The 22,187-nt window shown below is 52.2% G+C and overlaps 1 protein-coding gene across 2 annotated transcripts; it reads left to right on the top strand.

The window, feature by feature from the left end:
* The first annotated feature begins 83 nt into the window (after positions 1-83).
* On the top strand, positions 84-22,171 carry rreb1a (ras responsive element binding protein 1a). Of its 2 annotated transcripts, none has more exons than XM_049748587.2 (20): positions 84-645; positions 9,055-9,111; positions 11,989-12,093; positions 12,218-12,407; positions 12,549-12,624; positions 12,703-12,792; positions 12,884-13,047; positions 14,050-14,191; positions 14,258-14,442; positions 14,521-14,710; positions 14,804-15,058; positions 15,411-15,837; positions 15,934-17,431; positions 17,717-17,889; positions 17,971-18,165; positions 18,252-18,413; positions 18,583-18,723; positions 18,798-18,886; positions 18,981-19,608; positions 19,837-22,171. In XM_049748587.2, exons 3-20 carry the CDS (start codon positions 11,991-11,993, stop codon positions 20,331-20,333), a joined length of 5,205 nt encoding a protein of 1,734 aa, XP_049604544.1. In that variant the 5' UTR covers positions 84-645; positions 9,055-9,111; positions 11,989-11,990; the 3' UTR covers positions 20,334-22,171. The 2 variants fall into 2 exon arrangements, with proteins under 2 accessions (XP_049604544.1, XP_049604545.1); XM_049748588.2 differs by lacking the exon at positions 84-645 and adding an exon at positions 4,457-5,364.
* Positions 22,172-22,187: the final 16 nt, after the last annotated feature.

Raw genomic sequence — 22,187 nt, forward strand, 5'->3', positions numbered from 1 at the left:
CTCTTCGGATGCTGCGCTCGCTCGTTTGGCCACCGCAGCCGAAGGGGAGGCACGGTGGGGGGGGAGTAGACGAAAGTCGACTCGTCAAGCGACAGTTTCAAAGTTGGTTGGCTGCGCGTGCGCGCAAAGGAGGAAGAAGCCTCCCGCGAGCGGGCGCGTGCGCGTGCACAGAGATGCTTGATGGCCACGTCCCCTTGGAGACACACACACACGCGCGCGCAACACACACACTCACACACACAAACACGTGATGGGCTTTAGTGCGCGGCTTTAGAAACACACGGAGGAGGAAGAAGAGGAGAGGCCGACGGACTCGAACACAACAATCTTCATCGAGTCTTTTTGACTCGAGTGACTTGCGAGAGAGAGAGCGAGAGAGAGAGAGAGAGGAAGAGGAGGGGGAGGAAGAGGAGGGGGAGGGAGGAAGAGCACCAGGAGGAGGAGGAGAAGCCGGAGTAAAGTTTGTCCAAGTTTGCACATCCCTTCGGAAACGCCATTTTGATTCGTCTCCTCTTCGGATCAACTTTGCAGCCTCTCTGCCGTCATTGCCTTCATCTTCTTCCTCCTCATCGTCATCCTCTTCATCGTCATCCTCGGCCGCCACGATGTCTCGGCGAAAGCAGCCCAACCCCAACAAAGTCCAACGTAAGTGTTGCTCTTGTGCTTTTTTGAGGCGCTTGGTGTTCGACGAGTGTGTTATTTGTGACTTGTCGGCTGCTTGTTGTCTTGTTGCCGTGTGCCAAGTCAACTTTAAGATGGCGAGCGAGCATTTCGACTCCCTCCCCGCGTTGCTTCCTAGTTTGATGCGCATCCAAGCGGTGGAATTCAGCGCGGCTGGCTCCCTTCCTCCTTCTTTCGCCTCACTTTGAAGCTCGTTCGAGCCTTTTCGCACTCTCGAGACAAACTTTGGGAAGGGGTTGGGGGTGCAGGGGGTCGTCGTCGAGAGCTTTTAGCCGCGGGGAGGGCGGTACGGGTGGGGTCAAAGTGTGCTGGCTGCCGGAGGCGAGCATCCATATCTCGGGTGCACTTTGGTCGGAGCCTCGCTGTTTGCCAGTCACTTAGTTAGTGGCCATGTGTAAAGCTAGCAAACGCCACCGTAAGGCCAGCGGCAAGCAGAGCGCAGGCGTCCTGCAGTCGCTTTCAAAGTAAAGCCACCTGTTGAGTTCGGGCCTGGAGAAACGCTCGAATCGTGGACCGGACGACTTTCTGAGGGGACCTTGAGTCACATTTGACACGTTTTGCTTTCGCGTAGCAAGGATGTCACTCGTCGTTGCTGCTCGGGTTACGTCGTTTGTCTTCCATGTGTGATCTGACGATGGTCGCGTACTTTAGCCGTTCATCATCCCCTAACAACACTAATATGATTAGAGGTGCACGTTAGTTACGAAACTTAAAAACAATGACACTTAATAGCTTTTCTCGTACAACCATGTATACTGAACTCCTCTCTCCTCTTGTACTGCTGTTGTACTTTGGAGGGACACGGCTCCGCTTCCGCTCACGTCGTGGCTAACAGCTGCTAGCTGTACAGTGGTGCTGTGACCTTGCCCAGACAAATTTATCAAGAAAGTGAGCCTCGTTATCGTGTAAAATTCGCCGAGGCGACGGCCAGCCGTCGAATGTCGCCATTGGGGGCGGAAAGCGTCGCTTTTGTGGTGCTTTGCTCACTTTTTCAACGCCTTTTCGACACTTTTTAGCGTCTCCGTTGACGTGACGCCTGTTGCATCCTCCCCCTCCCCCCGTGTTCGCGCTACCATCTCGCACACGCGCACGCGCACAGCCTCCTCGTTGACTTTGCACGTTGATTCGCGCGTGCTCGTCACTCTTTCAGGCATCTTGACTTCGACTAGCTCGTTGGCCGCTTAGCCTAGCTTAGCTTTGCGCGGAGGAGGATGCTGGCCGTGTGTGAGGCGTCATGACGTCACCGGCGTGTCTTATCTGAGTGAGTCAATGATTGACAGCTGCAAGAAGTTGAGGAGGACTTTTGCGACCGCCCTCGGTAACTTTGCAGTTAACTTGTTAGAACACGACATCAAAATTATGCCTATGACGTCACGGCAATAATTTTTTGTGCTTTTTTTAAGTTATGTATTTAACATGTCTATATGTGCTGCAGGAGTGAAGGTTGGTTGGACCTCTGTTAGTGTTAGGATCGTGATGTTAGGTTGTTGTTCTCATGATGAGGATGATGATGACAATGAAGATGGCGATTATGTGTCCAGATGGACAGCAAAAGGGATGTTTGACATAACGCATGACTCAAGAAAATAAGATGAATAATAGTGATCAGTTTAAACAGTTTAGAAACATTGAGATGCAACTAGATTTTTAAAACTCTACAGACGTCATCAACTGATGTTTGTTGAGATGCTTCCAGAATTCTCCCACTAATGCTAACATGTTAGCTGCCCACTGAAAGTTGTCCAGAGCTGCTAAAACATGTTGAGACATTTAAAATAGAAGTCTTCCACTTTTTCCAACACACATTCAAACCTCCCAGAAGTCTTGTATTGATGTGAACACACGTGTTTCTAGTCACCCACTGATGTTGAGATGCTTCTGGAATTCTTGCACTGATGCACACATGTTGGCATCCACAAAATCTCCCAGAAGTCTTTTACTGATGCTAACACTCAAATGCTTGAGAAGTTTTTTGCTGATGTTAAAACACGCAACTAGACTTCTAGAAGTCACCCTCTGACATGTTGAAACGATGCCAGAATTGTTCCACAGAAGCTAGTATGTTAGCATTCCAGTGATGCTCTGATACTAAAACATTTTGAGCTGTTTCTATGGAATTCCTCCACTGTTGCCAACAAAGTCAGCAGAGTCGCGTTGGGCTGTAGACAGATGATCGTCTCCGCTTCTCGCCCTCTAACTTGCCCGTCCACTGGTGCCGCACACTTTGTCTCTTCGCATGCGCACGTGTGGGAGGGAGGAGCGCCAATCAAAACATCAAAGCGCTGGGAATTCCTGGGCGCCGTGGCGACCAGAGGATGCTTCCTTCTGACTAGCCTAGAGGCGGGCCTCGCCGTCATGTTCTCCAACATACGTAAAGCACAAAGAGCGTCTTGTGCGCCGCTGCCGCCTCCTGCATTGTGAGCGCGCGCGAGTCAAATATTCGCTGGGCTCATGGAGACGCTGTTTGAATCAATATTTGGGCTCACATTCACACCAAATTGTTTTCAGTCAATGTCAATGACTTAATTGTTACGGCCCTAATTGGAACCCTTCAACTTTGAGGCGGGGCTGCATGCCACAGCCCACTCTTCAGTGGGGACTTAAAGCGCATCCACTCCATTATACGTCACATTGCTCTATGTGTGTGTGTGCGCGCCTGCCTGCCTGTGTGTGTGTGTTAATAGTTTCAGTGCGCCGTGTATGTCAGTGGGGACTAAAGTCAAGAAGCTAATTAAAAGCTTTCATGGTCCCTCTGAGACACTCACTGTTTACACATTAACCTCATGTTAACACACACGCCGGGAATCACGTGAGCGCCGCTACGAACTTGATGTCTAACTTTACTGGTCTTCTTTGAAATGTGCTGACAAACAAACGGCCAAAAGTATAGATGCTAGCCGCTGCTGGTGTTTCGTTGTGTGTGTGAGACGCTATTTATAGAGGCGCCTTTTTTTAGATAAGATTAGGTTTCATCCCAGCCCCACAGCCCCCTAGCGGGTGAGGGAAGATGGCGAGGGGGGAGGAGGCGGGGGAGGAGAAGTGCAAGGTGCAGGCTAGGGCAAACTTGAAGAAAGTGCAAATAACTTCCTGCATCCATGCACTTGTGTGTCATGAGTGTTGCAGGCAACCAAGTGTGGAGGAGGTTGAGTGGGAGGGGGGGGGGGGGGGTGCAGGGGGGGCTATATAGGTGGGGCCCCCGGGTTGTGACACGTCGTAGCAAATGGCTCGTCAGCGTCTTTTTTTTTTTTTTTTTACGCCTGGAACACATTGCTCCCCCCTTAAGTCTTTTCTTTTTCTGTGATCCGTTGTGTCGGCTAGATGTCGTCACGGCAACAGGTGATGCACTCATCCATTTGCAACCCTCAAAGTCTACCACTGATGCAATCAGGTTTAAAAACTTTCTAGAAGTCACCTGCCGCGTTGCGAACTTTCTAGAAGCCACCAAGCAATTTTAAAATAAATTCTTTCAGTGATGCTAAAACACTCAAGCCATCACACAAGTATCAAAGTCAAATCCACAAGCAACATCAGGAGGAATGAAAGGAAAAGGGAAATGCAGTCTAAACAGGAAGCGAAGATTTCATCGCGTGGCCTTTCTGCGCCACTATGAAAAGTCGCTAAAGAAGCAACGCATCCCAAGATACATTGCACCCATAATACCACACAGCATCAAAAGCCGCCTTGGTTTTCATTTACAAAACAACCTCTGTATTAATTTGTTCTGCAGGAGGTGCAGCAGCTTGCAGCTTTTTAAATTGTAACAAAATGTGCCGGAAGCTCCCACACCAATCTGAAAGTTCAAAACAAAACTCATTTTAGGAACTCTCAAGGTACACTCTATAAAGATGTGTTTGTGAAGCCAGTCGCGGGTAAAGTTGACAGTGGTCAATATGGCCGCCGTCGCTCAAGCAAACAGATCAAGTTGAGCTGGCCCCTCCCCCTCCCCCCTCGTCCACTCTGACATTCTTTCACAGCTCGGACTTTGCCCCGGCGGTAAATACGTCTTGATTTGCAGCGGCGGGAGGTGAGCGCTCCTCGGCGTGTATCAACGCCGCTTATCGGCACTGCCGTGGAGCCACGCCCCAGCGCGGCGACCGAGCCTGCGGCGCGTCAGGCATCCGGCGCAACAGGTCCGACCTCCATGCGACTCGCCCGCTCCGGCCCGGGGAGTCAAACCACTGGGCTCGGAGGCGCGGCAAAGAGTCGAAGCGCTCATCAAGTAGCATCCAGCCTCCCTGCTCCTCCCCCCCGCCGGTCACTGCTGACTCTACACTTTTGGCAGCTGGCTGCTGACGGCACGAGTGAAACATACACTTGATTCTAAATGAAACTGTCCCAACGGCAAGATGGGCACCAGAGTGAGATTGAAAGGTCATCTGAGCAGAAACTTTTGCGTCGCTATCTGCTAAACTCACAGTGAGCCTTGGCAAGGTTAATGATGCGAGCGAACGCAAGGAAGGGAGGAAGGGACCTTCTGGATACTTTTTTGCCATCGATTGATTGGATGTATTGAGCGGGGTTGCCACCGGTGTGTCACCTGTTGATTGTCTTGTACTCAAATAGCCTAATCGGCTTTTCGCTCGCTAATCTCCCACACACGTCTGCTGGCGACATCAGTGATGAACACGCAGGCAGAAAAGAAGAGGAATGCATGCACATGCAGCCCCTCCCTCCACTCAAAAGGTACCATTGTTTGTTCTACAAACACGGGACACACCTTGTTACCATGGCAACCACAGGCCCAGCATGCCCCCACACTCCACGCGTGCACATACGCCGATGCTTACGTTTTGATGTAGCCACGACGTTATAAGTTGCGATTGGGACCATGACAACGTTGCCTATTTGTCATGGGACGACATATTACGCTTTTCATAATCAATATTATAGCAAGCGTGCGTGGGTGAGACGTACTCAATGCCGTTCTTTGTAATGTACATTTTTAAGTTCGGCAACGAGCCCTATGTATATGTATGTGAGTGAGACAAAGGGGGTCTTTGTGTGTGTGTGTGTGTGTGTGTGTGTGTGTGTGTATGCGTGTGAAAGTGGGTGTGGTCTCAGGTGTTATGCTGTAGGTGCGGCAAACAAACGCCATTCAACTTTTTGTCCAAATTACAATTGACTTCCCAAGGGGAACTCTCTCTCTCCTCTCTCTCTCTTTCGCTCTCTCTCTCACACGCACGCACGCACACACACACCCACACAGGCAAAAGAGTGTGTGTGTTGCCTGGAGGCGCACAGTTTTTTTTCTTCACCTAACTGAATCCTGGTTTGCGACCACGCCCCAGCGCACATACACACACACACTGAGGCCAGTTGTAACGCGCTCACTTTAAGACGGTTGCATCCTCCTTGAGAACTTTTTTTTTTCTCTTTGCAAGCATCTTGACTGAAGCTGGCAGCAGCAGGGGTTTGTGGGTAATGTAGTTGCCATGTTGGGGTGGGGAGGGGGGAAAACGAGAAGAAGAAACAAAGCGTGTCCCCGACACTTCCCGCTTCCTTTTCAGACAGGAAGTGAAGGATGCCAGCGTGTTGTTTCAGCAACTCTGCGGCGCTGATAAGCGATGTCGTCACTTCATCTTGGTCTCGGTGTGTGCGCGACACGGTGGGGGCGGGGCTAGATTGATGTGTGTTGTATTGAACAAAGATTTCAAAACATAATTGACGTATTTTTTTCAGATGACTCACTTGACAGCAATGTGAGGTGATGAACAAGGAGAGAAAAAAAACATCCACATTTCGGAAGACATTACGGAAAGGCTGATGATGCTAATCTTCAATTCAGCCGTTCGTTATTACTTCCAAATTGTAAATTTAAAAAATTGCAGGAACAGAACTGAATCGTGATTGGCTTACTGGCTTGGTTGGCAACATCCGTCAGAAAATGTAGTATCAAAATCGACAGCGCCGCCTCGTACTTGAGTATTGCGCGGCCACTCGCTCAAAGACAAGATGGCGGGCAAACAGGAAGAGGAAGTGAGGATTGACAAGAAGGGAGCGCTACTCAAGTGAATATTGCATCCTCCATCTTGTTGTTAGCGCATCTTTGCTTTTTTTTTGTTTTTGTTTTTTGTTTTGGTCACATGCACACTGTCATATGCGGAACTTGAACTCATGGTGCCTGCAATCAGCGACTCCCACTCGCATCTTTGTTTGCTTTGAAGGTCCAGCAGGAAGTGACATGACCGCCCGGCCCGTAATGATTGACATGCTTAGTAACAGCGCCCCCTGCAGACTCTCATATCCACGTGGATGACGCACATTCGTGCTGATGTGTGTGATCACAGTCATGCGCACACACGCTGATTGTGCTTGCGCATCCGCAGGCGGCGTCTTTGTGGCAGCTGTCGAACATGAATGTGTGCCTTGTCGTGCAGCTGTGCGGCGCCCGCATCAAGTCTAGCCGTGAATTTTGTGAAGATGCCGTTTTGCTTTGTTGACAAATATGGGAGTGTTGGCACGGACACGTTAGCATCTCTTAGCGTGTGATTCCAGTTATGAAATAGAAAGCTTGTCGCAATTGTCTTGCATTGATGAAAAAGGTCAAGCACTGGAGTAGATTTATGTCGGAGGGGACCTGTTAGCATCCGTTGGCATGCGTCGAGGCTGTCTACGGCACCTGTCGGCGTGCGTGAGAGCGAGACAGCTGCTCAATGTGTAGCCCCCCCCACACACACGCAAACGGTCGCGGCATGTGCGTAATGACAGAAGGCCGCACGTTGGGTGCCAGTGCACACGTGTTGTCGTCATACAGCAAGCGACACGTCGGCCACCTCTTGATGATGCTAACGATGACATCAGTGCTGGTCTTTAATGACCAACGTTATCAGGTGCCCTTTATCCATCCATCACTTCATAAGTTCACTTTGTGTTTGTGGTGCCACTGTCAAGAGAAGGATGCATTGTGGGTAAGTGTCAAGTGGGGACGGGCTCAACACTCAATGTGGTCGTTTGTGCAGATGTGAACACATGAACACAAAGGTGTTTTTACTAGTTGAATTTTGTTGTAACACATTGTTTCAGTGTGCACGGCGAGTTTGAAATGCGATCATATTTTACTGACACGGCAACACGTCGAGGCTGAAATCTGATTGGCAAAAAAAAGAAACGTCGGCATCCACGTACTGGGAGCAGTGGTTCCAAGAGAAACAAATAGTTTTGAAGTTACCCCAGGAGACAATGCTTGGGTGTGCATGAGCCAATCACAGGCAGACTTGCTGTAGGCGGGGCGTCGCATCAGCCAATCGGCCGCAGCGCAACTCCAACGCCGTTTGACTGGTCTGACCGGATTCTTCTCGTGAATCGCGCCGCTCCGTTCCTCCCGCTCGCTATTCAGCCCACACTTGCTGCACATGATGATGATGTTGTTGATGATGTGGAAATGTCCCTTCTTTCCTGTTTTTGTCTTTTTTTTCTTTCTTTTCGTCCTCTTTCATCTTACCTTCTTATTTGTGCTTCTTTCATCATATCTTTCCTTCCTTGCTTCAGCTTCCTCTGCATTTTCCTCCCATCTTTCCATTATCCCTTTTTTCATCTTCCTTCTTCTCTTCACCTCATCTTGCCTTACTTCCTTCTTCTCTCCTCCTCGCGCATGTGTCTGGCATGTCCGTGCTGGCCTGGTGTATCCCAACAACATTCCTAATCTTCTCCTGGTACTACAACTTTGCAGCATCTGCGGCCATCTGAACACTCAGCAGAGGAGGGGGGGGGGTACTTTTCTCTCCTCTTGTCATGAGCAGACTTCTCCTTCTAACAACACTTTGCATACACAACATCCTTGCTTTTGGTGTTAGCATCACATGCTGTCCTAAAGACATTCTACCAGTTAGGGAACAAGAGCAATACATTCTTCTTTTACTCTCGTTGTGCCGGTGCTGAGAATCAAGTCTAAACTTGTAGTCAGCAGCAGCTTCTCTTGCTCGAGGCTAGCCGCTTAGCTTAGCGTGAAGCTCACTTTTCTCACACTAGCGGCTAGTCTCTTAGCTCAACACGAGTGTCACCGTTTTTTCAAGCTAGTGACTAGCCACTTAGGTCAGCGTAAAGATGCCCCTCATGTTTTTTTGTCCATCTTGACGTGCTGTAATTAGCCCGACGCTAAGCTCTTAATCTCGCTCTCCTCCCCAAATCCATCCTCTCCACTTGCCCTCCATCCCTCCATCCAGATTATCGTCTTTGCGTTCTCCGGTTGGTCGTCTAACCCAGCAGCGTTGTTGTCTCGTTCATGGCCTTGTGGTCACGTGTTCAACAAAATCATCAATAAAGGACTTTTTAACTGTTTTGGTTTGCTTTCTGGTCATGCCACGCCCCCCGGGTGTGTCTTCACACCTGTATATGTTTGTGTTGTACTGACGCATTTGTCTGTTCTTCCCGTAGTGTGATCAGCGGTCGTGGAGCCGCATCCCAAAGAAGCAAGTGAGCCTTTCTTTGAAGGTAAATATTTGTTCAAATTATTCCTGCCCTCCATCGCCTTCCGCCACTGCCAGCGTGCTTGTGCCCCGCCCTGCCCTGCCCTTCTTGTCTCTCCTTCTGAGTTAAATGTGAGTGGCTGGCTCCGCGCTCTTCCCCCCTTCACACTGCTTGATTTTTACAGGCTTGTTTGGCTCCACCTACTACCATTCATAGGCTCACAAGGCACACGCGCGCGCGCACACACACACGTGGGCTGGAGTAGTACATCAAAAGATGCTTATATTAATTATCAATTCATTTGGTGAGTTAAATGTTGGCTCTGACATCCAACAATGGCTTTTTTGTCAATTCATTTGAGATTCGCTAAGTTGTTGATTCAGCAATTAATTGATTTCAGACTTTTCCTTGCATCACCACCACTTTTTGACCCGCTATCACACGTGTGCGTGCGTGTGCAAAGACAGAATGAGTGTGAGCGTGCAGAGTGAAGGAATCTGCGAGCTGATTGGCTGACAGCTGGCAGACATTTTCCACACCGGTTGGTTCATCAAGTGGACCTTTGCACCCCCCCACGCTCCGCCCCGTGCTGCTTCGCGGAGTTGACACAGGTCTGATGATATCTCAAGACTTTATCACTCTGGCTCCAAACTCCACATGCACAAAGAGACGCGGCAATATGTAAGCGAGAAAACAATATGGAGGCGGGGGGGAGGAGGCAGAGAGGGAGATGATTCAACGGGGAGGAGGAAAGGAGGAGTTGAGGAAGTTGCCGGTGAGATGGAGCCGAAAGCCCCAACGTGTGCAGTTTGCATTCTTACAAGTAGAGTGCGAGTGTGGAGGATGGTGGCCGGCAGCTGAGTGTGAGGTGGTTGAAGCAAAACGATCTCCTGTGACTCCTCTTAGTGTCAACTTCCTGTTGCCAGGAGACACTAGCGCTTTCATACACGTCCTCCTCGTCTCGCTACTTCTCCTTTTTTCTCCGAACGTGACCCATCCAGGGCAGACCGCTTCGCCATTTGTGCTGCACTCTCACAGGATAAAGTTTTGCGTTCAAAGCAGCGTACTTAGGGCCCTGTTAGCATCAAATGCTAATGTGGCTAACAAAACAAGGATGGGTCCAAGGTGCTCCGGAAAAGTTAACGTTTGAGCGGAGTGAGGCCCCTGTGGCCGTTTCCAGGGAATGTGGACAGGAATGTGTTAGTGTGTGTGTGTTGTGTGGGTGCCATGTTGTGTGAGATGGAGAGCGAGAAGAAGGAGGAGGACAGTTAGGCAGTCATAAATAGTCAACATATGGTCACCGGATCCTCCCCTCCCCCACGTCTGATGCTAAACTCAGACTGTTAGCTGACACCCAACATCACGGCAGCCCATCGACTATGTCCCCACACAGACACTGACTACGTCACATTACATAAAAAAAAAGTTTCAAGCAATCATTTAGTTTAGCCGTAGTTTGCTAGCTTCACGCTACTGCTAAGTGATAATGGCAAACGTCATACGACTAGCCTGGCGGTATACGTCCCAAGCGGTAAAATGTAGCCGTCTGGCGGCGGCCATTTTGCCACTTGCTGTCGGCTGTACAGACATCACCTATTTTTCGGAGTTGGGTCATGTGACGTTTGCAAGCTGACCCGGGATTGGTCGCTACCTAAGCAACTGTGATGTCATGTTCCACCCCCAGATATGGCTCAAAACGGCTGCATTTTGCTGCTTCGCCCAGAAGTTTTGAACTCACCCAAATTGCTTTTTTGTCACTTTTCAAGTTCATGCTTTGCCCACATGTTGTGGTGTTGAGCTTAGCTGTCAGCGGTGTTACGTGTTGGCGCAGGTGCAGCACGCCAGCACCTGACGGATTGCGGCAGATGCGCAAAACCATCGCGAGGGCCTTCGACAAAATAGCCAGTAGGGCATCCTCTTTCCTCTTAGCGCTTCTTCTTCCGCCTAACAAGCATGTCTGATCTCCTTCATGCTCTCTCCATCTTCCTCTTCATCCCCCGCCTGCTGCTCCTGCAACCATCTGTTGCTGTTCGTTTTCAGCCGGCTGTAAAAACTGCTGCCGGAGCACTTCAGCAGCCAATAGTGACACTTCGGTGTGCGGGCGGGTGTGCGTCTGTCTGAAGACGAATGATGCTAATGTAAAAAACAATTCTGGGACATGTGCATGTGCGTGTGCGCGTGTGTGTGTGCGTGCGTGTGTGTGTGTGTGCGCACCTGCTACTGCCTTGTCATGACACAAGCAGGTCAGTGGAAATGCAACACGGACACACACACACACACACACGTTGTGGCAGTTGTCAGCAACAATCCGAATTTCTCTTTCACGCACCTAAAACAAGGAATGAGAACTGGAATTAAAAGGGGAAATAATTGAATGTGTGCATGTGTAAGCCTCTTTAATTGAATAGAAATGTGTAGAAATGAATGTTCTAGTTTTCTGTTTTGTGGAGGAAAAAAAAAAAAACGTCCAACTTTCCAATATGGAATGTGTGTATACACACACACAGACACACATAAGCATTGCTGGAAGAGGAAGTGGCCAACTCTGGAGAGCGTCTTCCTGTGGGGGAAGCTAAACAGGAAATGGTCATCATTTCTTCTCCTCTGCCTCCTCTTGTTGCCAAACTTACTGTGTGTGTGCATGTGCATGTTTTGAGTGGACAGGTGTGCCGCAGGTCCGCTTGTAAAATGTCCCCTGTGCTCAAGTAGGCTCAGGGCCAAGCAAGCTCCTTGCTGACCACAAAAACATGTGACCTCTAACTTGTTCCTTATGACCTTTTAATTTTGAAAGTCATGAGCATGTGTGGCTGACCAAAAGCAGGCGCCATCTCGTGGTGGCTTTCCCTGACCTTACATGATGGTCATGTGACAGGTTTTTTTACCTTGTGTGCGTGTGCACAGACATGGAAAACGCCACAGAGGAACAGGAAAGGGGAGGAGTCAACTCAGTGATGAACGGTGAAGAGGTGGAGCCAGTGGAGGAGAGTAACATCAATAACATCAAAGGTGAACGTTGTGTCCAGCGTCAATTTGTTCTTTACTTTGTAATTGGCTTCTGGAGTTGAAAGCGTCCCATACATACTTTTGTGAGGGTTTACCTGTCATAATGTTACCCCGCCCACCTTCCCAGATGCACCTGAGGGCACCAAGGAGGAGGACGAGAGCCCACAGAGCCTCCAGAACGGCGATAGAGGCGGTGGCGGCGGTGGAGGAGACTTGTCCTCCATCAACGCCATGATGTCAGCAGTGATGTCGGCGACAGGCAACATTAACGGAGGAGGCGACACGGGAAGTGATGTCACTCCGGGACCCTCGCCCAGGTCAATACAAACGCAATCATTTCTTTGAGTGTTTCTTTCTTTTGCTGATCCCACTAGAGGGAGCCAGTGTGTCCCCTTTGAAAATCACAGGAGTCCATCGTTTTGCCAGTTTTGCACGTGACTTATTTTTTCTTCTTGTAGCCCCTCCCCCAGCAAGGTGCCCACGCCGTTGTTAGCCACGAGGGCGCCGCCGGGCCGCAACATACGACGCAGCCAGGTGAGCCCGGTCGGCGGCGCCGTCCCGTTCCTCAGCCCGCGGTCACCAGTTGACGTGACGGTTTGTTTCTGTCGTCAGGACGCCAAAGACGATCACGCCACCCACGTGTGCCCACTTTGCGACAAGAGCTGCCAGTCGCAGCATCAGCTCACCATGCACATCAGACAGGTAGCGCCACACGGTGGCCGACTGCTGCATACGCCTGCGCGACACTGCGGCAGACGTCGTCCTCACCGGCGCCTATGCGTTTTGGTTTCAGCACAATGCCGACGCGGGCGCGACGGACCACTCGTGCAGCATTTGTGGCAAATGTTTGAGCTCAGCGTCGTCGTTGGATCGCCACATGCTGGTGCACAGTGGTGAAAGGCCCTACAAGTGCAGCGTCTGTGCGCAGACCTTCACCACCAACGGCAACATGCACAGGTACGCGCAGGCATCTGTAGCAGGAAGTTGGCCATTAAGCTATCCTACACTTCACTGGTGTGTGTGGCAGTGTGCGCGTCTGTGTGCATGTTCAGGAAGTTACACTTTAAACCATCTGTCCCCATCTCACACACAAACACGCGCGCACACACACACACACACACACACACAAACACACAGCAACGCCCAACGTTTATCAGCCTTAAACACATCCCTGCAGCACTGTGTGTGTATTTGTGTGTGTGTGCTTGCATGTCTGCGTGAGAGAGATGTGGGGAGGGGGGATGGCAGTTTCTTGAGCAAGAGTTGGACACACGAAGTGTGACAAACTGACAAAATAAATGCAACAAAGAGTCAATTTGGGACGAGAGCGCGTGTGTGAAGATGATCTTTGGCGTGCAGTAGTACACATCTTGTCCATCAGAGGGCACTGAAGACTGTTGATGTGGATTAGAAACTTTCATTATTTTATTGCTCAACTTCTACTTTTGACTTCCTGTCTCATGTGGACGAAGAATGATGTGTGGGCGTGTTTTACAAGCAGCCGCGCACACGCTGAGTCAGCTCCCTTCCTGTCCTCTGATTGGTGGCTGGAGTGTTGAGCGTTTTGGTCCTCTTCTCCTCCTCTTTCTATCCTCTCACCTGATTGGTGGATCAAGTTCTTCCCCGTCAGCTGCTGTCAGGACCTCGTAACTTGGCGCCCAGCCTGCAGCCCGCTTGGCTCCTCCTATGAATAGCGCTCTCTCCTTTGGATGCTTCCTTTTTCCACCTCCTTCCTTCATCTGAACTTCTTCTTGTCATCACACCCACATTTTTGTTTTGTGGTTCACTTTTTTTTACGTAAATTGAACATGTTTATTGACTTGGGATTTCAAAACAAATAACGCGGCTCACCACAAATAAAAGTGCAAAGCGGGATCATTTGCTGCAGCACTGGCGATAACCTAAATAAACAAAATCACACTCGTGATTTTAACTGGAGCTTGTGTCCCCGTCATGCAGACACATGAAGATTCATGAGAAGGACCCCGCCAGCGGCCTCCTGCCTGTCAGCCCGCCGTCGCCCACCAAGCGCCGCCGTCCGTCTGTCAAGCGCCGCCAAGGCCTGGAAGATGAGGGCGCCGACGAGCCGCCTGCCAAGAAGGTAAGAGTGGCTTGCCCGGCCGTCAGGTGGATCATCAGGGCGGGGCTGAATGATGATGTCATCCAGGCAACTGAGGACGCGACCTTGGAGGAGGGGGCGTCACTGCCGCCGCAGATGACACATGGGACGGCGGCGGGCGTGCGGGCCGGCGAAGACCGCGGACCACTTCCTTGCCCCATCTGCTTCAAGACCTGCAGCGGAAGACTCGAGCTGGACGCGCACATGGACACGCACCCCGACACCACGCTCAGGTAGACACGAACACGCAGACACAAATAGACACGGACACAAGTTTGCATACAAGTTTGCCCGTTTTTTGTGGCTCGCAGGTGCGACTTGTGTTGTCTGTCGTTCCGCACCCACCGCGGCCTGTTGCGTCACAACGCGGGCGTCCACAAGCTCCTTCCCCAAGACCCCAGCGGCCGACCATTCATCCAGAACAATCCGTCCATCCCGGCCGGCTTCAACGACCTGGCTTTCATCGACTTCTCCTGCAAGAAGTTTGCCCGGGTGGCGCAGGTCAGCTGGGCCGCCGCCGCAGAAAGGGGCAGGGGGGCTTCCCATGCACGTTCGCTGGCTGAGCCGTGTCTCCTGTGGCTGCTTGCGCTTCAGGTGTGGTGCGAGACCAACCTCCGGCGCTGCATCAGCAGCTTTCACCGCTTCGTGTGCGAGAGCTGCGACAGAGCCTTCCCGCTGCGCTCCGCGCTGGAGCTCCACAAGAGCGTTGCCCACTCAGATGTCCCGGCCCAGGAAGCAGGTGGAGCCGTGCAAAACGGCCTACGGGAAGGCGAGGATGACGCCCAGGACGTCCCGCTTTCACTGCAGTCCAACTTCATGGAGGCGCTGGGACTCCAGCACGTTTCCAAGGTAACCGAACGTCATGCATATGAACCCATACAAATTTTGGGATGTTGAAGCCAATTAAGTGAATAATAGTGAACAATAAAATAATAACTTGCGTCTTCTGAAGATTGGCCGGGAGCTGCCAAGTGTCTCGGAAAGACAACAAAATTACATAACATAGCAATGTTAGCTTAGGTGACCGACCACTTCCTGTGCGTAACATCGGGTGTGCAGGGAGTCGCTGATGGTGTGCACTTGCTTATCTTGTGTGGCGACACTGTGAGTTCGATTCTCGCGTATGACAGTGTGAATGTGTGAGAGTGTGCCAAAAAAAGTTAAAAAAAAAAAAAAGGAACAAAATGGGTGTGCCCCCCAGGTGAAGCGCATTCCCACAGACGACGAGATCCACCAGGCGCACTTGGAAAGCATCAAAGTGATCCATGTGGAGCCCCAGGAGCCCGTCTTTCCGCCGGGAGCTCCGACAGTGGGCTTGGGCGGGCTGGCGACGCTGCGCCTCCCCCTGCTGGAGCAGTCGGGCGGCACCGCTGCCACCGCGTCCACGCTGCAGGGTCTATCGCAGCGGGAAGCACTCAGCCTGCTGTCCCTTCAGCCCTTCCAAGCAGGCTTCCTCCTTCAGCCCGACGGCGCTGCTGCCACCGCTGCCGTCAAACCAGGCGAAGTGGGCGGCGTGGTGGAGCTTGCCGACATCCAGCAGATCCTCAAAGTGGCTGCCGCCGCGCCCAATCAAATGGGGCTGGGCTTCCCCGCGTTGGCCAAAGGGGCGGGCTTCGCTACGGGCCGAGGTGGGTGCTCGTGCGTTAGAATGATGAATGCCTCAGTCCTGAAAAAGCCCCGTAAGTCAACTATGCTAATATTATTTTTTTGCTTTTGTGACACAGGTCAAGCCCAGACCCAAAAGGCCATGCCGCCCCTGAAAGCCAAGCCCCCCGTCACACCGCGCTCCAGTCTGACTGTGAGCACGCCGCCTCCGCTGCAGAGCTCCCAGCGGGCGTCGCTGGGCTGCATCAGTCCTGGCCTGCCGCCACCTGCGCCAGCTCTCTTCAAGACGACCTCCTCGTCCTCCCCGCCAGCCGCCGCCACCGCCGCACACGAAGACGCGGGAGTCGGCGGGAAGAAAGCGGCGGGCAAAGCTGCAGGCGTGGCCAACGCCGAGGCCGGCTCCGCCAAAGGCTCCTTCCCGTGCCGCTTCTGCGATCAAGTCTTCTCCTTTTCGGGTGTCCTGCAGGCTCACATGCGCTTCCACCTGGGGATCCTGCCCCACCAGTGCAACATCTGCGACTACGTGGCGCCCGACAAAGCCACGCTCATTCGCCACCTGCGCACCCACAGCGGCGAGCGGCCCTACATCTGCCGTGTCTGTCATTACCCCTTCACCGTCAAAGCTAACTGCGAGCGACACCTCCGCAAGAAACACGGCAAGACGTCCAGGAAGGACATTGAGAAAAACATCAAGTGCGTCTTCTCCGCCGCATCCAACAACCTAAGCGCCGCCGCTGCTGCCGCCGCAGTCTCGGCCCTCCCGCCCTCCGACATCGAGATGGGACACAGCGCCGCTGACGCCACTTGCCGCTTCTGCGGCGAGGACCTGAAGACGTACCGGGCCCTGCAGATCCACCTGCGAACACACAATGGCTGCCAGAGGAAACCCTTTGAGTGTCGGCGCTGCGGCGCTGCTTTCCTGGCCAAGCGCAACTGCATCCACCATCTTCTCAAGCAGCACCCCGAAGTCCAGGAGCGCGAGATCGAAGAGCACATCGCCACCATGCGGCCAACCGCCGGCGTCATCGCGGTTCTCACCTCAGACGGACCTGCTCGGATCCAGCCGGTCAAGACTGAGGACGTAACCGCCTATCACCAAGATCCTGACCAGCCCCTGGATTTCTCGGCCAAAGGGCGCAGCAGCGCTCACACGGCGTCTGTGGGCATCAAAGTGGAGAGCGCGTCCCCCACATTGGAGCGCCCCACCCCGGACGCATCCCTGGACCAGCCCATGGACCTGTCCGTTCCCAGCAAACGACTTCGGCGAGAAGCGGCTGAGCGACCTCAGATCAAGACGGAGCAAATGGGCTGCGATGCGGCCGACGAAGACAAGACAGTGGCCGCCTCGCCCCTGGGGGTCTACCGTTTCCCCCCTGACTCCACCCCTCCCCCTGCCCCCCGCCCACAACGCCTAAAGCCTCTCCTACCCAAGCCCGCCTCCTCCATCAAGGAGCTCCCCCCTCTGGCATCCATCGCGCAGATCATCCACTCGGTGTCCGCCGCCCCTGACCTGCTGAAGAGGGAGGCGGAGGCTAAACCTCAGCCGACGTCCGAATCGTCCTCTGACCCTCCAGGCACCGCCGTCCTCCTGGAGTCGCCGGGTGATGACAGTGCCAGGTCTCCATTTCTTTTCATTCCTTTGAATTTGTATGTTTGGGGACGACAAGCGAGAGCTGGCGCGCCCAGTTTGTCCCGGTCCACTGAAAGCACGATTGGACTTCTTGGCCATAATTCAAGAAGGTCCATCGCTGCTCAGTCGCAATTGCGGCCATAGACAATGTGCAGGGAATCATGAACCGCCAGAAAGCAAAAAATGTCAGGAAAAGCCTACAAGAACAACTAAACTCAATTTGGTTCATCTGAGGCAGGTGACTTTCATTTAGTTTAAATTTGATTGTGCAGGAAGAGGAACCGCAAAAAGAATGGAAAGGAGGCGAGCGTGCTAGACGTAGACTTGGAGTCCAGCGGCGAGTTGGCCAGCGTGGAGAAGATGCTCGCCAACACCGACGCGAACAAATTCACCAACTTCCTCCAGACTGGTGCCAACCAACTCGCACCAAAGACTGCCCCCAGAGGTCAGAGTTCACACACGCACACTAGTTGTTAGAGAGTTGCCGATGGTTGCACATGTAGTTGAGACATTGTGACGCGTGCAGACGGCGAGCGAGCTGGAGGAGGCGCCGACAAGGAGGCAGGGCCACGAGAGGAAGCCAAGACAGCGGCGTTGCTTCCTCAGTCCAAAGGCAAGAAGAACGCCTACTCCAACTCGGTGCAAAAGATGACGTGCCCCTTCTGCCCTCGCGTCTTCCCGTGGGCCAGCTCGCTGCAGAGGCACATGCTCACGCATACCGGTAGGTCGTCACACGCCACCGGCCCGTGTCGCCACCGACGCTAACGGCGGCGCCACCTGCCTGCCTCCCCGCCTGTCCGTCCTCAGGCCAGAAGCCGTTCCCGTGCCCGCGCTGCGATGCTTTCTTCTCCACCAAGTCCAATTGCGAGCGCCACCTACTGCGTAAGCACGGTGTCACCAATCGCACGCTAAGGCGCAATGGCATCTTTGCCAAGAAAGAAAGTGACGAGGGCTCGCACGAGAGTGCCGGTAAGGCTCCCTCCTTCTTGGCAGACAACATAAATGAATAAAGATTTTCTTTGTAGTGGCTAAATGGTCCTTTTCAATTGTATCACTTAGCTGTTGCGTGGAGAGCCATTCCCTAATCAGTGAGATCATTTTGGTCCAACACTTGTGCACGCTTTTTTTTCCCCATTAGAGAGTCAGTCTGACGTCGAGCAGCTGACCAGTGACTCGTCACCACTCGGCCACACACCCCCCGCCGCCCTCAAAGACACACCCTCTGAGCAGAAGGAGGAAGAGCCCACACCATTGAGCACCGCCCACAAGGCCAGCTCGGGTGAGTATCCTGCCCCTGAATGCTCATTAACGATGCCGATGACATCATCATCAATGTGTGTGTGGTGTGCACAGTGGAGTCGAGCCCTGTGCAAGGTCCTGAGCAGCAGGGATCAGCAGAGACCTCGACTGATGCATCCAAGCAAGCTTCGCCCAGCACCAAGGTAACCTGGCACATGGCTCGCCAGTCCCACAGCTGACTTGACGACACGGACATAGGAGAAGGACAATAGTGGACTTACCATTTGTCTGTTTCAGTGCGATCACAACGACGACGATGACTGTCACAGCAACAAAAGTTTGGACTTGAACTTTGGCTCCAAGCTGATCGACTTCAAACTGTCAAACTCGGCCCCCGGTCCTGCCCCCACCCCGGGCTCCGCCCCTCAGGAAGAAGCCACCGCCGACCCCCCGGCGGACACAACGGACGCTCCTTCGGCCGCCGCCAAGCCTCAGCCGGAATGGAAGCACATCTGCCGAGTGTGCCGGAAAAGTTTTCGCTACGCCACCACTCTCGCTCGCCACGAGAGGGCGCACCTGAGCCTGGAGGCGCCTCACGAGGAGAGTCGAACCGCGGCGACCACGGAGGTCGACGAGGAGAAACGCGAGGAGGAGCCCGAGAGCCAAGAGGACGAGGAGGATGGCAGAGGAGCGGCGAGGCCCGGTGAAAGCGATGCCCCGGAAAGTGATTACGATCTCGACGAGGACGACGGCGAGCGTACGGACGATGAGCGTGATGACGCCAAAAGCCCAGAAGGCGGAGAATCGGCCACTGCAGACACTGCCACTGGCGTTGTGGACAAACGCAAGAAGAAGACGTGCGACGTGTGCGCCAAACGATTCTGGTCGCTGCAGGACCTCACCAGACACATGAGGTCGCACACCGGTAAGCCTCGCACGCACACACACACGTGCCACAAAGAAGCTCTTGAGCCTGGCCCTATTTCTGAAAGTTTTGCCTTTTTAGCCCCACACACTGCATATTAAAAGGAGCTTTAAACATACTTTGAACTAGTGAAGCCCTTTCGAAATAATTCCCAAACTGCTTAATTGCTTTGCACACACTTTTTTTCACACAATAAGAAAACATGTCCATGCAATCTTCCCCACACAGGTGAGAGGCCCTACCGCTGTGCCACGTGCGACCGCACATTCACGCTCAAGCACAGCCTGGTTCGTCACCAGCGCATCCACACCAAGACGCCCAGCGAGGACGGCGATAGGGACGCCCCCACGCCCGCCGAAGCCTGCCCGCCCTCCGAGACTGAGAGCGAGTGCGCCAAAGACTTGGATGAGGCAAGAGCCTCCGATCCAGAGCCTGCCGGAGGCGAGCCCGCTCGAGGCGAGCCCGTCGAAGGCGAGCCCGCTCGAGGCGAGCCCGTCGGAGGCGAGCCCGTCCAGGCCACACCCGAGGAAACACCTGAACTTGGTGCAACCCCTCTGGAGGACACGCCTCCCGGCCAATCGGCCACCGGCGCGGTGTCGGATTCCAACGTTTCCAAAGAGCTCCCTGGCCAAGCTTTGTTTCAAGGCATGTTGGAGCTCCGAGCCCCGCCGACTCTGGATCACACGCTGGCCAATGGAGAGCCTCCCCTGGTGGGCGTGGACTGAGCGTGTGCAAGATGCCGTAACATTAACAAGTGCCTTACTACTCATCTTTTTATAGCTTTTTAACTTTGTTTTGTCAGCAAGAAGATCAAGATGGCCGATACGTGTCACGTGACACTTCTTGTAACTGGAAAAGATGACGGACGGACAAACTGCCGCCGCCACACCTCAGCTTGTGTGCGAGGACTTCTCAGTTGACTTTTGTTGTTTGACTTTTTGGTGTTGGGTTTTTTTTTTTTAGTCTGGAAGTGAACAAATGAAATTGTAGTTAGTTTGTTTTGTGTGTCTGTGCGCGTGATCGATCGCCCTGTGTCGTTGGCGCTAACCCGGGTCCAAATTACCTCAACACTGTCAATCATGTCTTCCTGTGCGCTAGCGAGTTGGCTGATTGTTAGCCGGCACAACTGAGCGCAGCTAGCGCTTGTGCGTCCGCTCATTCACTTTGGCTACGCTGGTCCGTTTCGTGCAATTGGCCTCAGCGCACAAAAAGTGATTAGCTTTAGCATTTAGCTCGGCCTCGCCTCGGCTTCATGAGGGTTAACACTACTTCTCCACGGCCTTCTAACGCTGACCAGCGAGCGCTAACACATCAGTAGAACACAACACGTGACAACTGTTAGCTTAGCTCAGACTTGACATTGCTAATTGAGCAAAGCAGGCCAGGTAACAAGCTAAGACGGCAGGCTAAGCGAGTCTGCTATAAGTATTTACGTGTTTGCCACAAAACAGCGCTAACAAGACTTCTCCCCTGTAAAACATTTGAGTCCACATTAATAAGCATGACTTCTTCAATTTCAAACTCTTTGTTTTGTAAGTGGCGTCTGAGACAATCAAATGCATGTGGGGAGAAAACAACTTTCTGGGATGAAAGTTACTAACACTAGCATGTGTCACTGGATTCAACTTGACGTTTTGTTAAGTGGGGGTGGGGCTCTTTAGTACGTTTTGCCTCAAAATTTCATCATGACTTTACTGCTCCAAGTGGATGGACACTACTAACTACTACTAGCCTTACTATCCTAGTACTACTACAGAGAGTACATGTACTCTAATAGTACTGCTTGCATATTTGGACATGGTCAGCACTTGTTTTCATTGCTGAGTGTCAGTCCATCAAAAAGGTTTGCCGGTAGCAGCAGGCTAATGCTAATCCCCCCCCTCCAAAAAAACACAAATGACTTATGCGTGTGCTCAGCCGTGCGTATCGTTTCTTAAAAGTATTTATTTGGCTCCCGGGTGTGCGCGCGTGTGCACGTGTGGATGTTCTGCCGTGTAGCAAAGTCCAGTCGAGTCAAATTAAAAAATGCCAAGTTGAGGTTTGAAAGTTTATTCAAGTCAATCAAATGTGAGGCTGAAGATTGGCAGGCGTACTTTGAAAGTGGTGTCATCAAGTTGCAACGCGCACACGCAGCTGGCCGGGTTGCAGACGAGCAATAGAATAATCCAAGGAAAAAAAAAGCTTTAATCATCAAATTGTTCTGTCAAACTGTGAACATGAACATTTATTATTATTATTATTATTTTATGTTTTTTTTCTCTTCTTCCGGGTGACTTTTTAGGATAGATTTTTTTGGGGGGGTTGCATGTTTAATCAAATGTGCTTGATGATTTCTACACACACATACACACGTCATTAATTAAACAAATGATGATGCTCTCAGGGTTCTTCTCAAATTGTTTTTGTTTTGCTTCCTGAGATGCAAACTTTGATTTCGGAGTTCATGTCGACTGTCAATCAATCACGCCAGCACTTGACTGTGAACACACATATACACGCAACAAGTGGAAGAAGTCATCAATGAAAAGTCAAAATAAAGGTTGAAAACGCCGCCGACGCCTTATCCTGTCTCTTGGCAT

The sequence above is a fragment of the Syngnathus scovelli genome, chromosome 18, assembly GCF_024217435.2.
Source record: "Syngnathus scovelli strain Florida chromosome 18, RoL_Ssco_1.2, whole genome shotgun sequence".
In the NCBI taxonomy this organism is placed as follows: domain Eukaryota; kingdom Metazoa; phylum Chordata; class Actinopteri; order Syngnathiformes; family Syngnathidae; genus Syngnathus; species Syngnathus scovelli.

What these genes read in the sequence shown, in the direction of transcription:
- rreb1a (XM_049748587.2), top strand. Translation starts at nt 11,991, where the DNA reads ATGGAAAACGCCACAGAGGAACAGGAAAGGGGAGGAGTCAACTCAGTG. An exon ending in ACGAGCCGCCTGCCAAGAAG is followed by an intron (nt 14,192 to 14,257) that starts GTAAGAGTGGCT and finishes GATGTCATCCAG; the next exon opens with GCAACTGAGGACGCGACCTT. An exon ending in CGCCCACAAGGCCAGCTCGG is followed by an intron (nt 18,724 to 18,797) that starts GTGAGTATCCTG and finishes TGGTGTGCACAG; the next exon opens with TGGAGTCGAGCCCTGTGCAA.